The following is a 14,217-nucleotide window of genomic DNA, read 5'->3' as shown; positions in this document are numbered from 1 at the left end:
ACATGGGCAAGATTTGATTGCAGGATTTAATTTAGATTTGGAGCTCTGGCTCCTCTCTTTTAACATGTTATATTTGTATGACTGAATTCCTGTGATTTGCATTATCTGATTGTAGCAAAGATCAAATCTTGTTGTGTGTATGACTGAAAATCTAATTGGAACAGTGCTGTCCTAATAGTCTGCTGTGATCATAAAGTTTGTATTTGCTAACAGAGCTCATTTTCTAGCAGCCTCTGCTTTGGAGTGTTTGCTCACGTGTTTTGGAGAGGCTGGGCAGGGCTGGGGCAGCAGAGATCAGCAAAGACCTTGCCCAGTGATGCAAACAGGGCACTTCTTCCCTGCACGTCTTGTTAGCTCTCAGTGCAGACCTTTATTGGTGCTTCTTCAATAATTTGTTTAAACTATGCAGTACAGATTCCTTATTTTAGCACTAAGACTTACAAAGGCTTCTTTTAGCAGCCTTTAATTTCGTACTTATGTATGTGACATAGCCTGTGGCTGTGATCTCTGCTGTGAATCTGCAGTTGTTTTGGGATGAAAGCAGAAGGCAGCTGGAAACTCAGTAGCTACATCTAGCTGTCTACCTAGAGAAGGCCTTGATTTCAAGTTTATCTAAACAAGCTCGACTAATCCCAACTATCTGGGGGGATCCACTGTCAAAACAAGCAGCATGGCCCTAAGGCAAACACAGCCATACAGAAATGAAGGCTGGGACTCCCAATACTCCGATGGCTGCAGACTGGAGGCTTTTTTCCTGAAAAGAGAGTAGGAGAGGTACAATTTGCATAATGCCTTTTCATTGGGAACTTTTGGAAGGCTGACAGAGGTCCAGCTTATAGCGCTGCAGCCACAATACAGAGTCTATAGGAGAATCCTTGAATGACCTGACCATATTGAAAGAAAAAATGAAAGCATCCAAGTATAGCCAAGTGAGTGTGGAAAAGAGGGCTGGTGCATTGTCTAACATCTGCTCTACTTCTCGTTAGTTTTGTTCTTTGGTATTCTATGTGGACTTTGGAGAAACCTAAGACAGCCTAACATGAATCCTATAATCTTCCTTCTGAATATTTATGTAGTGTGCCAGCCTCTAAGCTGTCCTTTGCATCTTCCTACTTCCCCCTCATTTTCATGCTCTCAAATGAGGCCAACATTTCAAAAGCTAAATAAATGTTTGTGAATGTTTATAAAAGATTTGCATAAATTTGTCCTTGTTTGACAAAGATCACTTTTTTCTTATGCCAGTTCTGAAATATTTTAAAGGTTTCAGTGCTTGTCTTGACAACAAAGTCCTGCCTCAGAGAACAATGATTGCTGATTAAGTGGGTATGTGCTCGGAGCTGAATAGAGCAATGGGCTGAAAGGGCCAGCCATCTTAAGCCAGAATTATAATATTTAACAAATGTTAAACCCAAGGATATATTTAAAGCTTTGTTTTTGAGGCAGTGTACCTGTGCAGTTGACTTAGGGGGTGTGCAGGATGTGATTATCTTTTCACAGCTAATAGTTCTCACCTAATTTCTGCTAAATGTGGAAGCGAAAATACTCCTCATTTTTAGTCGCTAAATGTTTAAGATATGTTTAATTGAATCAGTGTTCTAGCTCTCTGAGACTGACACTTCTTACCTGCACCAACTGATCACTGTTTATGCACATAATTGGACCTGATTTTTTTTATGCCTGTCTGTATAATTTTTCAATTCTTTGTTATTTAAGACAATTATCCCTACAACAGTAGCAGTAGATTATTTATTTTTTAGCACGTTCACTAAAATCTATTTCTCTTAGAATAAAACCAAATCTCCAATTTGATTTTATTAAAACAGCCCCAACTGAAGGGCTGTTTTAAAGCCATTTATTGAGGAGATCTCTTTGAAAAAACGCTTAAATATTTTAGTTCGGCTTTACGGGTGTTTGGGTTTTTTTGGTTTTTTCCCCTCTCTGCTGGAGAACAGTAACAGTCGTTGCTGTTCTTTTGTTCCATTAGTTGAGAGGTTGAAGTTGTCATTAAGGGAAAAGCGGAGCTCCTTCCCTGACACAGTTTTTCTCACATCTGCCAGGCCGGTGTCCCAGGAGGAGCGAGCGGGGCCGGAATTCAGCGCGGGCCCATTATCACGGAATCCCAGAATATCTGAGCCGGGGACAGAGCCGGACCTCGGGGACGCCCCGAGCCCGCTCCGTGCGGGGCCACGGCACCTTTGAAGGGCTGGTGGCAGGAAAGCTTTGGCCTTGGGCTGTGAAATTCTAAGAAACAGAGTCACAATTAGGTTTAAAAAATTCAGGGATTTTCGAGCTTTCTCTTGAAATATGTTTTCGGTAATGCGGGGAGAGAAGTTGCCCATCTGTGCACATATTTTGTGCGTCTAAAATATTTAAATGCTAGCAGGCCTCAATATGCTTAGGAAATGTTATTTATCTCCTGTTCTTCCTGTTTCCAGCATTGGGGATACGTGTGTTGGGGTTTTGTGTTTGTTTTTAAACCCCTGCATTTTCCTGAGAACACTGGGTTGCCTTCAGTGAAATGATGTTATTTTGTACTGGCCCCATTCCCCCGATGACCATCAGACTTTGGGAGAAAAACCCTCCCCTAATTCAAGCTTTAGAATTGCTCAGAAAGAGCTGATGGATTTCCAGGACACAAAGCAAATGGATGATCTGGTGCTATAAAGTTGTACCAGTAGAATTAGAAAAGTAGGGATAAAACTAAATTCAGGTAATTTAAAGTAATTCTATTAAGCAAATTATGCCCTGATTTTTTTTTGAGTGGGGTAGAACATTCTTTTAAACAACTGATTAAAATTAATTCTTAAAATATTTTGGCCGTTGCAAAACTCAGTAATGCTCAGTAGTGCTCTGAGATGTAAAAGGATGTTATTGCAAAATCAATGCAGTGTGAAATTTGACATAAATATTTTAAACAAGCAGTGATTTTTTAAAAAAGAGTCCATGTTGTATCAGTTTTTTCCAAACTAGGGAAAGCTTTAAAACTTAGAGAAATCTTTGTTTTCTCCATCAAGGTGCAGAATCTCAGTGGTTTGGTGGGGCTGTGTGACACCAACCTCTGTGCAGGGCATTGACTTTGGAATTTGGAAATTGGATTTTATGGGCTTCTGGAGCTGAAATGCTCCTCCTGATTTCAACTACAGGTTACACAGCATTTCTTAATTGGTGAGAATGCTCTGTAATAATAACCTTGGGAAAATCTGATGTGAGGTAATATAAACTGGCACCAATAATAAATGCAAATCCAAGTTCAAACTTCCAGAACAGGAATTGGAATGATCCCTGTTTGTCACTCCAAGCTGTGGGTGAGTTACAGAGGTTGAATTTTCTGTGCCAGCATTGATTCCTTCTGTTTATATTCTACAGGTAAAATTTTGAGCAGTTGCTTTGTGAAATGTTGAAGTTATCCCATTGAGGTGGTGGTTGTTGTGCAGAAAGCTGTTCCCTTTCCTAGGAAAATGTCTGGGAGTGTCTGACCAGCCCTGCACGGCCGACAGAACTGATGCTGTTCTGCATGGTTCTGTCCCTTTGCTTTCACCACCCTTTGGGCTTTACACAGAGTTGTTGTCAGGTTTAAGTTGGTTATTTGGGCGCACTGACAACATTTTTGAATTCTTAAATCTGTTATTCCCTTGCAGTGATGATTTAATTAATTGTCGGCTTAAATGATTCAAAAAGATGAATTAAATCTAAGAGCAGTTTACAATTCTATGGGTATAAAACAGATTAATGTACAACCCAAATTTAACTGGGCAATATTTTGCTTCAATTGATGTCTTAGCACTTTTTAATGCTACATTAACATTTTTGTAGGGTTTAAATTTGTTGTTTTTCAGAGGAGGAATAAAATCACCTGTAGTTTCTCGCTGGTCAGGTCGGTATCCTGTTCCCTGTTCTTACATTCCCGGATCCCAGCAGGCTGGTTGTCCCTCTCTCCTTGTTCTCCAGTTTCTCCTCCATTCTCCATCCTTCTGTTGGCATGTGGGAACTCTCTTGGTGTCCCTCCATGGAAGAGGGAGGGTTCCATGCCTGTTTCCTGGATTCAGATGCTCTTTCAAGCTGGATAAGATGAAAACTGTGTTTCCACCCTCTCTGTTTAGTGTTACACTTTCAGCAGCCTCAGCTGTGCTTCACCTCTGCTTTAAGGCCGAGGGAATAAACGAGCATCCACCTTTTTCATCACGGAGCCACCTCCTCTCTCCATGGAAAACTCCTGCTCTTTGCTGTGCTCCCCTCTCCTGTAACACGCAGCTGTGGGGTTTGGGGCTTGCTTCCTTCCCCTCCCTCCATGATCCACAGCTCCAGGCCCAGTCTGTACTCTGGGTAGTCTTTTCCATTTCATCCAGATTTTCCTCTGGTTTCCCAATAGGCTTCCAAATACAGGTTCCCAACCTGTTGGTCTGTGTGGTGTGTTCTTTCCCTGCTCTGACTCACATCCATATTTCAGTGTCTTGCCTTAATCATTCCTTGTTTTTCACAGATCTCTGCCTGTATTTTAATTTCTTTTCTGTCCAGCTTCCTCTTACACTTCCTGTTCCCTGTGCATGTCTGGTGTCTCTTTGTAAGAGGAGATGCTTTGCAATAGCCCCTTCTCCAGCCCAGCCGTTTGCACATCATTTATCAGGGCACTTTTATTTGGCTGTAGCTGCACAGGGGATATCTGTTCCCGATGTTCATTTGAACAGGAGGAATAAAGAGTTATATTTAAGAGAATCTGAAGTTGTTCTGCTGATTTGGAAGTGGGAGCATACGGTGAAAGGTTTAAAAATAAGCAGGATTTAAGCTACAGCTTGCATATTAAATACAGCAGTGCAGATGCCCGTTTTCCAGCATTGTCGAGCTTTCCTAGGATTCCATGTCAATAGATGGTTTGGGACACAAGCCCAGTGTGTGTTGTGTGTGTTCCCAGACGCTCCCCAGCCCCTCTCCTGGGTGTGTAGGAGCTCCAGGGTGACACAAAGGGCTGAGCACGGCCTCGTTTGTTTGGGGAACTTTGCTGCAGAACCCAAACTTAATCAATGAGCTCGGGGCTGTCTGTGATAAGTTACGTACTGCTTGTATTGATTGGGGAGGATTTTAGAAGAGCCACGTGGGGTTTCTAATGTCAGCAGCACTCGGATTATGAAAGGAGCTGGAAGGCTGGCTGGGGAGCCAGGTGGTGCCTGTCCTGCAGCCCTGAGCCATCCCCCCGGGACACGGCTCTGCCCTGCCCTCAACTGCGGGCACTGCCTGCTGGGGAGGCATTGCTGCTCGTTAAACGGGACAGATCCAACTGCAGGGAAAAGGATGGGCCCAAGGACAACCTTGGGGGTCGATCCCCAAGCCTGGCAGCTGTGCCCTGGGGACCCGGCTGGGGCTCCCGGGGTTCCACACCCGTCAGCTGCCCGGCCTGCATTGTTGGGGGCTTCTCTTCTTCTTCTTGGGGGGGTTCATTTACAGGCATTTGTGTTTCTTTAAGAAAATAGGCATGAGGGAATAAAATAAGAAAATAGGCTGTTGATGCTTCCTCTGTGTTTCGTGCTGGGTAAAAAAAACATAAAAGAGATTATAAGGTGCTGACATGGAGCAATTCTGGGTTTGGGCTTGTGGTGGGTTTTGTTGGCAATCATAAAGAAATGGTGGTTTTTCTAGGTCATAAGTAACCACCCACCTAAAGAGGTCGGGTGGGAAGTTGTGTATGATGTAGGTATTGCTTATCTTTCAAACTGAGGGGTATTTAAAGAATTAAAAAGAAAAAAAGCAGCATTATATTTAGAGTAACGAGCTTGCAGCTTGAGCAAAAACGGGATAGTTCCCCAGTAATTGTACTTCTTACATCCAGAACATCAGCAGTTTTGCTAATTAAAAACTAATTCTGCATATGAGTTTTAAATTTTTTTAAAGAGTTACAATTTAAAAATAAGCCTGTGGTTAACCTGTGCCAGTCTCAATTTTTTCAGCTGTGAATCCAGGCAGATAAGTGTCGGTGTATAATGAATGGCAGATTATGTCCAATGACATTACAAAAGCCAGATAATAATGTCACTGTAAAATCTTTTTTTAGAAGAGAAGGCAGTGTAGAGTGGTACAGATCCAGTATATTCAATATATTGCCTCTTTAAGGGAAAATTTCATTTGCTGTGTTTAGTAAACTGGGAATATCAAGAAACAAGTGCAAAGTAAGTTTTAAGTCTTGCACTGCTCCAATAACACAGTGCTGATGAGATGCTGGATGTTTTATTGTGGGAATGGGTTTACTTGCAGTTACAGGAATTATGTAGATCATCAAAATAACAGAGAGAATGTATTCTGCCATTTTGAAGTGACTGATGGCTCGTTACCTTTTAACAGTTTTATTTCAGAATTTGATGCATCTACACGATTTGTTTCTAAAAAAACAGATACACAGTCATTATTTTGAGGACAATAAAAATATAGGCACTTTGCTCTCCTGCAGTTATAATTTTGATGATCATAGGATTCTTTTGAGGGTTTTTTGTTTGTTTTTTAGCGCTTTGTGCAGTGAGGTTTCAGCTGTGCTGAAGGACAACTGTGCAGGGGTTACAATTGGTCAGGGTGCAGGTTTTGTGGGTGAGCAGTTGGAGTTGTTCAGCTTGGGGAAGGCAGTGAGGTTCTGCAGTGGGGGAGCCCACTCTCATTAATGACACCTTGGCTATCAAGGCATTGTTTTGGGTCGAAATCCAGGTTTCTGCAGTTCCCTCTGAATCTACATAACTCCTGCCCAAGTTTGCCGTGCGATTCAAAGCAGGGGACGCCTTTGCTCTACACGGCTTTCTTCAATAGACCCTTTCTTGTTCTTTAAAAACAGGAGGTTGTTAAATAATCTATCAATAAACTGTCAAGAAGTCAAAGTTTCCATATCTGTTTCTGCCTGAAACCTTCAGAACTTGCCACATTTTAGTTGTCAAGAAACCTCCAAAGAAGAGAGTGAGGAGTTGAGCCTGAAACCAGGGCTAAGGCTGGGCTGTGCTGCTGTGAATTATGCAGGAGGAACATGTTCCTGCAAGGGAGTCAATATGTTTTGTGCTTCACTGAAGGGGTGATTAGATTGATGGAGTTTATTTGGGAACGGTGGCGTTTGGTTTAGAAATAAATGAAGCGAGAAGCATCTATTTAGTCATTGATGATAATTTATTGCTGCTGGTCAGAAAAGGGTTGAATTTATTAGGGGGGTTGTTGTTTGTTCAGGGTTATCCTGTTTAGCTGAAAGCAGAAATAGAATTTACACTTCAGGGCCTGAAATATTTAAGTGTGAAGGAGAATGAGCAATGAATTGGCTGTAGGAAAGATCTGCAAACTGGGAGACTTTTAATGGGGGGTTGTGGGTTGCAGAATTCAAATTTTGGATATTATAGAATGATCTAATGGATTGCTTTTGTCTATGAACACAACTGTTTTGGGACTAACATTTCTGGGTTTACCTCTTTACTGATTGTCTCTGTTTAATGTTGTAAAATTGAAAATTATTAATTTATCTGCTGATCGTGTTTTCACTTTTCATATTCATCCTTTTCTTTGCTCTCCTGCAAAGGCTCTGCTTAAAGGTTTCCCCGTTTGTGGTGCTGTTTTGCAACTTGTAGAAAATGGTTTGTGGGTTTAAAAATCTGTATTAATTTTAATACACATTATTTTAGCCAGTGTTTCAACGCTCAGATTTTCTTTTTAATAGCAGTAGGCAGCGTTAAACATTCCTGCTATGAGACCTATTGGCTTCTTCTTTTGTTATTTATCTTGCTGATGTTAGGAAGTGTTCTCTAATCCCCAGACCTCTGTTCCTAGGTAACAGTCAAAAGCTGTGCCAGCAGAAGTGGTCCTGCCAGGCCAGGCCCATGTGGTTTGGTGTTATTCACTCCGATCCATATGGTCAGGGCAGGGATTGTCCCCAGAGAGGTGTTAACACTCAACAACCCAACCTCCTCCTCCTCTTTGGAGAATTGCTGGATGGCTCCTGCTGCCTGCCCATGTGTGAATCTTGATTAATTTTTCATTTTTAATGAAGTTTGATCATGTTTATTATTTCACATGATTGACTGCCTGATACTCCTTCCATGTAATTGATAAAGCCCATATTTCTTCATCTGTCTCTTGTTTCTTCAGGGCAAAGTTGTGAAATTGTGTGATGTGGTTAATATTAGATTTATTGGTCCCAATAGATGTATAAATTATCTCTTTTTTTTTCTCTCCACAGGAAGTTCTACAGACTTTGACCAAGTTTTGTTTCCCCTTCTATGTGGACAGGTATTGTTAGCTTTTCAAACTTTACAAGAAAATAAGCTTGTCAATAAAACCCCTGTAGAAAATAAAAACCATTCCATTCATAATGCTCTGTCTGTGTGACTGGGACTCAGAGCACCTGAGTGCAAACTACAGTCCTAGAATCACTTTTTCCTGGGATTTTTATGGGCACCGTCAAAAAAAAAGAAGTTTTAAAAGTTGGATTTGTTCAGTGGCAGCACTACGAGGGCGTTTGGTGTTACTTCTGCTGAGAATGCTTGGGTAGCAATTGTCAAATGTGCATATTAATATCAAAGCTTTGTGTGCTCATGTGTTTCATTTCTTCATTGCCAAAATTTGGGTGGAGCAGTGAATTAAATGCTTTGCATTTAAAGGCCTCGTGCTCTTGCTGGAGTGCTGGTGCTTTGGGGGTGAGATCGTACAGTGAATGTCAGAAGATCTGAGAATATTTAATTGTTGTAATTTGGAAAACTCTACAAGTTCTGTAGTTTTCCTTTTACTGTGAGTTATTTTTGGTGGTTTCATGAAAGGAACGAGAATTGAAATTTTGCAAGGATGCACCAGTGCTCACATCATCCTGAGCATCACTTAATTGGGCAGAATGCCTTGCCTTTGTCAGCTGAGACACTGAATGGTTTGGGTTGAGCAAATTGACCTGGACTGTGATTAGACTGCTGGAAATGTTTGTCTCATTTTAGAATTTGGAATCACTCTTTTGCTGCTCATCTCTTTCCTCTCCTAAGGGGAGGGAGCAGGGAAATACTCATATATATTTTCCTCATGTATATGTTTCTACTAGAAATATTTATGCTTCCTGTGTGTAGATTTATTGTACCTAGGGGTTTTGTTTGTTCTGTTGTTTTTGGTTTTCCTCAGCAATATAACATTTTGAAAGATAAGAACACTGAAAACCCATATGGGGTGCAAATGAGAACATAATGAAAAGTGATTCCCATTTCTGGATCCACTTGTTTGTCTGAGTATCACAGACTGTCACTGAAAGACTGTAAGCCAACTCCTTGAACGTAAAGGAGAGATTGTAACCCATAACATACTTAATAATTTCAAATTAAGGGTGGACTTCCAGAGCTGCAGAAGGTAGAGGACACCCCAAGTGAAGGTTGTGGCAGCTCCTGCTCTTCTGGCTGTACAAGTGCCCAGTGTTGGCACTTTCATGTTGCTTCTCTTTGTGTCTGTTGAGGCCAGTGGGCAGCAATCCCCAGGGCCTTGTTGCCCATCCCTTTAGGCACTGGAGCAGGAGTTTTCTGCTCCCTTGGTGGCAGGATCAAGGCAGAGGCTCTTCCCCAGCTGCAGGAGGGCAGAGCTGCCCCTCAGTCTCACTCCTGCCAGGACGGTGTTGGTCACACAGAGCTGGAGAGGGGGCATGGAAAGACATCCCTGTTCCTCTGTCCCCTTCCCTCCAGCCCTGACTGGTGTCTGCCCAGTCAGAGAGGAGATTGATGGTGCTTCCAGCCCGTGAGGCTCTGAATGGGCCTCCTGCCCATTTGGAAGCAGAGCTGTGAGTCCCAGGGGTTGATATTCAGATCTGAGGAGGGCACTGTGCATGTTGGGAGGTTTATCCTTCCTGTGAAGAACTGGCACCGACCCTTGGGCAGGACCTGGGGGCCAGATTTGGTTTCTGCAGATCACATCCATGCAGGGCTCTTTAGGTTTGCTCTGGAGGAACTCCCCAGCTCGTCACAGTTGTTTAATAAACAAGCTTCTCCCCGCTGTAATGAAACATGGTTTCCCCCTGTTCCATAATTTTAATTGTCAGCTCAAGTGCTATTTCTCACACACACTCTGCTCTCAACCTTGTTAAAATTAAGCATATAATCCCCTTTTAAAACAGCATACTAAAATCACCATAGTAACATTACATCCAAGCTTTACAGATAAAACACACCACCGGTGAGGGATTTTTGGGTATCCCCAGCAGCTCAGTGTGGTTTATGGAAGTGGTTGCTCTGCTGACATTTAGATTTCAGGAGGATGATTGTACTTCCACTGGCTAATTTTCAGACTACTGAGATGCTTTAAACATCTGTCTTTCTGTCCATCTTCATCACTGCATGTTTTCCCTTCCTTGTTTGGAATCCACTGAAGGATTTTTCTAAGCTGGACAATGACATCTTTCCCATCTGGATCCAACTTTTACTTCAGAAAGTCTGTTTTTCTTTTGTTTCCTCCTGGCACTGAGTGTATAATCTCCCATAGAAATTGTTTATTGCATTGTATATGACATCACAGAAGAGAATATTCTGAGGCTGGTAGTTAAATGGCTTTGAATTTAATGGGATATTTGTTGCAGTTGGTAGAAGTGACTTGTAAAGCTGCACATGTCAGTGTAAGTCATTTTTCTCAGTTCTCAGTAAACCTAAAAAGCCCTAGAACATAACCTGAAATAAATGCTAATTTCACGTCATTAGAAATATTTTGGGTCATATTGAGAGAATGAACGTTGGTTTGTACCGTGTGCCCTTGGTGGAAGATGGTTGATAGTCAGTCATTTTCATTTAAAGATAAATTTAGCATTTTTAGTTTCCTCCCACACTTAAAAAAATGGAAAAAACCCCAAACCACAACCCCCCCCCCCATCCCTCATCAAACAAGGAGCACATTTAAGGTTCTAGAGGGTGCGTGCTCTCAAAGTTCATTTCTCAACAGAACTCTGCTGAAAGAGGAAATGTTACAGGTTCAATGACTTGCTGCTTGACAGAGTTAGCTCAGCACTGACTCCCTGTTGCTCTCTGTTCCAGCCATGCAGTTAACCAAGTGGGGCAGAACTTCACATTTGTGCTCACAGACATTGACAGCAAGCAGAGGTTTGGATTCTGTCGCTTGTCTTCTGGGGCCAAGAGCTGCTTCTGTATCTTAAGGTAGGTCTGTGCTTTGGCTTCTGGCTGACTCCAGGAGCAGGGTTTGGCTTTGCTGTTCCACTGCAATTATCATTTCCAGCTGTTCCAAATTGTTCTCCTATCTGGCCCTCAAAGTCACTGCTCTTCTGCACGAGTGGTGCAAAATCTCTTGCACTTGGAGTTGCTCTGCAGATAACTGTGTTTGTTTGTAGTCAACGTTCTGGAGTTGACAACGTGGAAGAGGGGCTCTGTGCAGTGATTTGATATGACACAGCACGATGGCAGCTGTTATCTTTAGCTGTCACAACTGATCTGGTTAAGACATTTCGTGGACATTTGTATATGCAAGTTTTATTAACGAAGCATCTGTTGGTAACTGAGAGAATGTCACTGATGCTCTCCACAGCCTCAGAGTTTGGATGTGTGAGCTCTGCTCTGTCCCACTGAGGGCTTTGTGAAGTTTGGCATAATAAAGACTATCAGGGGGAGTTGGGAGCAATGCATTTCACAGAAAATGGGCAAACAGGCTCTATCAGAAGAGATTTTGATGACCTCCCACAGCCATGTAGGAATACAGTCCATAACTTTTTATTTACATTTGCTGCAAGAAATGATGCCAGTAAAATCAGTGTTGATACCAATACATCAGTGCCATCAGGGACTGCTGTGCAGGGAAGGTTTCCACGGGGCATCTGATCTGCCTTGGTTTAAATGAATTTAAGAGTTGTCTGTCTTCTGCTTTCTGCTTTTCGTGTGTTCACGAGGAGTGGGAAATTTGGGAGCTGTGGCCCAGGTAGAGCCAGCTCAGAGTTCCCTGGGAACAGCCAGGGTGTGATGGGACAGTTGCTGGCTCAGTCCCAGCTGAGGCCCTTGCCCTGGAGCAGTTGTACACGTCTCTCTGGGGTCTCTGCTTTGCTCTGCATGGGCACAATCCAGTGTAAGGACAAGAGGAACCTTCTTTGTGCTGGGAGTGCTGAGTGTGGGACCATGTGTGTGTGTGACTGAATGTGCCCCTGGGAGGAACTCCAAAATACAGGTCACTTCCCAAGGGCAAGGACACCCTTCCTCCCAGGGGTGCCTTCAGCAATGCCATGGGTTTGGGGTTGATGGACACAGGTAATGTCTGTGCCCAGGTGTTTGATGTGCTGTACTTCAGCAGTGTGCTGTGGCAGGGATCTGCTCCCTGGGCCTCCACTGGAGAAGCTTCATATTTGGAGGAATGGTTGTGAGCTCACCCCGATGACTCCTTACCCAAGTGGGAGGCAGCGTGGCAGGGGTTTGCTCAGGAATTCTTGCATTCCCTCTTTTCTCTAGTGGACGTCTCAGCTGTGACTGGCTCTGGCATTCCAGCAGTGTGGAATGTCCTGCAGACAGGAGGGTGCTCCCCAGCTCCTCCTGTGGCTGCTCCCCTGCAGAGTCAGGTAGTGGTTCCCTGAGTCTCATGTGGGCAATGTCTGCTTACAGCAGGCAGCTTTTCCTGATTAATGTCAAATGAAAGGAGAAATAGAGTTTTAAAAAGACAATCTGAATGAGGGATAGTCTGAGTCCCTTCTTGCTCCCCCCTGGATCAGAGTTCTGTGCTGTCAGCCCCCTTTTGCCGAGCGAGTGTCAAGAAGAAATGAAGTTGTTCTGTTGTGGTTAAATGTCTTCTGCCTCAACTAAGAACCAAAGAAACCAACACAGTGGATGAACTGGGACTCCTCACCTCACTGCTATTGCCTCCTTCTCCTGGAAGCTGATCAGAAAAAGAAAGTTCATCACTGATGCAAGTTTATGCAAGTTTTAGAGGATAATGAAGAGTGTAAATCAGCATCACATGAACTCACTTCCTCTATTCCCAGAACTGCAGATCCCATTATTGATGTGAATCTTCTCAATGTCCTTTATGGATTAAAGGATGGTTACATGGAAAATGGATGGGGAAAAACCTGCTGAAGAATGTGAGAATGATATGAAAAGGCAAATGGGGATGAAAAGAATGTTGGTTTATTTGTTTCTAAGTTACAGATTGGATGGCAGCAAACTTCAAGTATCCCTTGCTATGAGGAATTCTTTTCACTCAGACTGCTTTCCCAAGTTCCTGCAGAGCTCTGGAAGCAGAGCTGAAAGCTGACACAGTGCTGGAAGGCCACGAGTCAAGGTCTGGCCGTGAGCTCTGGAGTGACCCAGCACTGTTTCCCGTGGATGCCGAGCACAGCGAGGCGCCTCTCGGGGTGCAGGGGCAGTGCCGTTATCCTGGGGTCAGCAGGGAGCAATTCCACGTGGCAGGGAGCTCTTTGGGCTATTTTAACCAATACTGCTCTGAAACCTGCTTTCGAGGTACTCCCGTACTTCTGTTCCTGCTGTAGTGGCCTCGCACAGATCGATGGAAGCCTCTGGTAACTTCAAACCCGCGTTTGCCGGGGGTTCTGTGGGTTCCTTCCATGTAGAACCGCTCTGCCTAATGCAGGATCTGCCTCTGCCTCCGTTTCCCTTCGCTCTCCCGGTTGTGCTGAAGGTGCGGCCGCGGGGCCCGAGCTCGGCTGACCCGGAGAGGCTGCGCTGGCGCGACCCGACCGCCAGAGGGCGCGGGGAGCACAGGTACGGCCAGGTGAGAGTGGGGGGGGAGCACAGGTACGGCCAGGTGAGAGTGGGGAGCACAGGTACGGCCAGGTGAGAGCGGGGGGGGGAGCACAGGTACGGCCAGGTGAGACTGGGGAGCACAGGTACAGCCAGGTGAGAGTGGGGGGCACAGGTACGGCCAGGTGAGAGTGGGGGGGGAGCACAGGTACGGCCAGGTAAGGATGGGGAGCACAGGTACGGCCAGGTGAGGATGAGGGAGTACAGGTGAGACACAGACACAGGTGGGTTTGGGATGTGACCCCAGGTGAGTCCCAGACCCCCCAGGGGATTGGGGTGTGACTCCAAGTGAGACACACACACACCACCCCCCGGGGGACCTGAGGGGTGACCCCAGGTGAGTGACAGACCTCCTGGGGGTTGGGATGTGACCCCAGGTGAGTGACAGACCTCCTGGGGGTTGGGATGTGACCCCAGGTGAGTGACAGACCTCCTGAGGTTTGGGGTGGGAGCCCGGGGAAGTCACAGACCCTCCATGGGTTTGGGATTTGAGCCCCAGGTGAGT

General features: G+C 44.4%; 1 protein-coding gene across 2 annotated transcripts in view; it reads left to right on the top strand.

Annotated features, from left to right (window-relative positions):
• Positions 1-14,217, top strand: part of DENND1A (DENN domain containing 1A) — a 152,006-nt gene that overhangs the window by 36,596 nt on the left and 101,193 nt on the right. For both annotated transcript variants that reach the window (XM_027741337.2, XM_027741335.2), the window contains exons 4-5: positions 8,189-8,238; positions 10,995-11,114. In XM_027741337.2, the coding sequence (XP_027597138.1) occupies positions 8,189-8,238; positions 10,995-11,114 (170 nt within the window). The remainder of the gene's footprint in view (positions 1-8,188; positions 8,239-10,994; positions 11,115-14,217) is intronic.

This window comes from Pipra filicauda, unplaced genomic scaffold (genome assembly GCF_003945595.2).
Source record: "Pipra filicauda isolate LSUMZ 115617 unplaced genomic scaffold, ASM394559v2 scaffold100_size2392355_pilon, whole genome shotgun sequence".
NCBI lineage: Eukaryota > Metazoa > Chordata > Aves > Passeriformes > Pipridae > Pipra > Pipra filicauda.
Note: the sequence above shows the minus strand (reverse complement) of the source record. Positions and strands in the feature narration are given on the sequence as shown.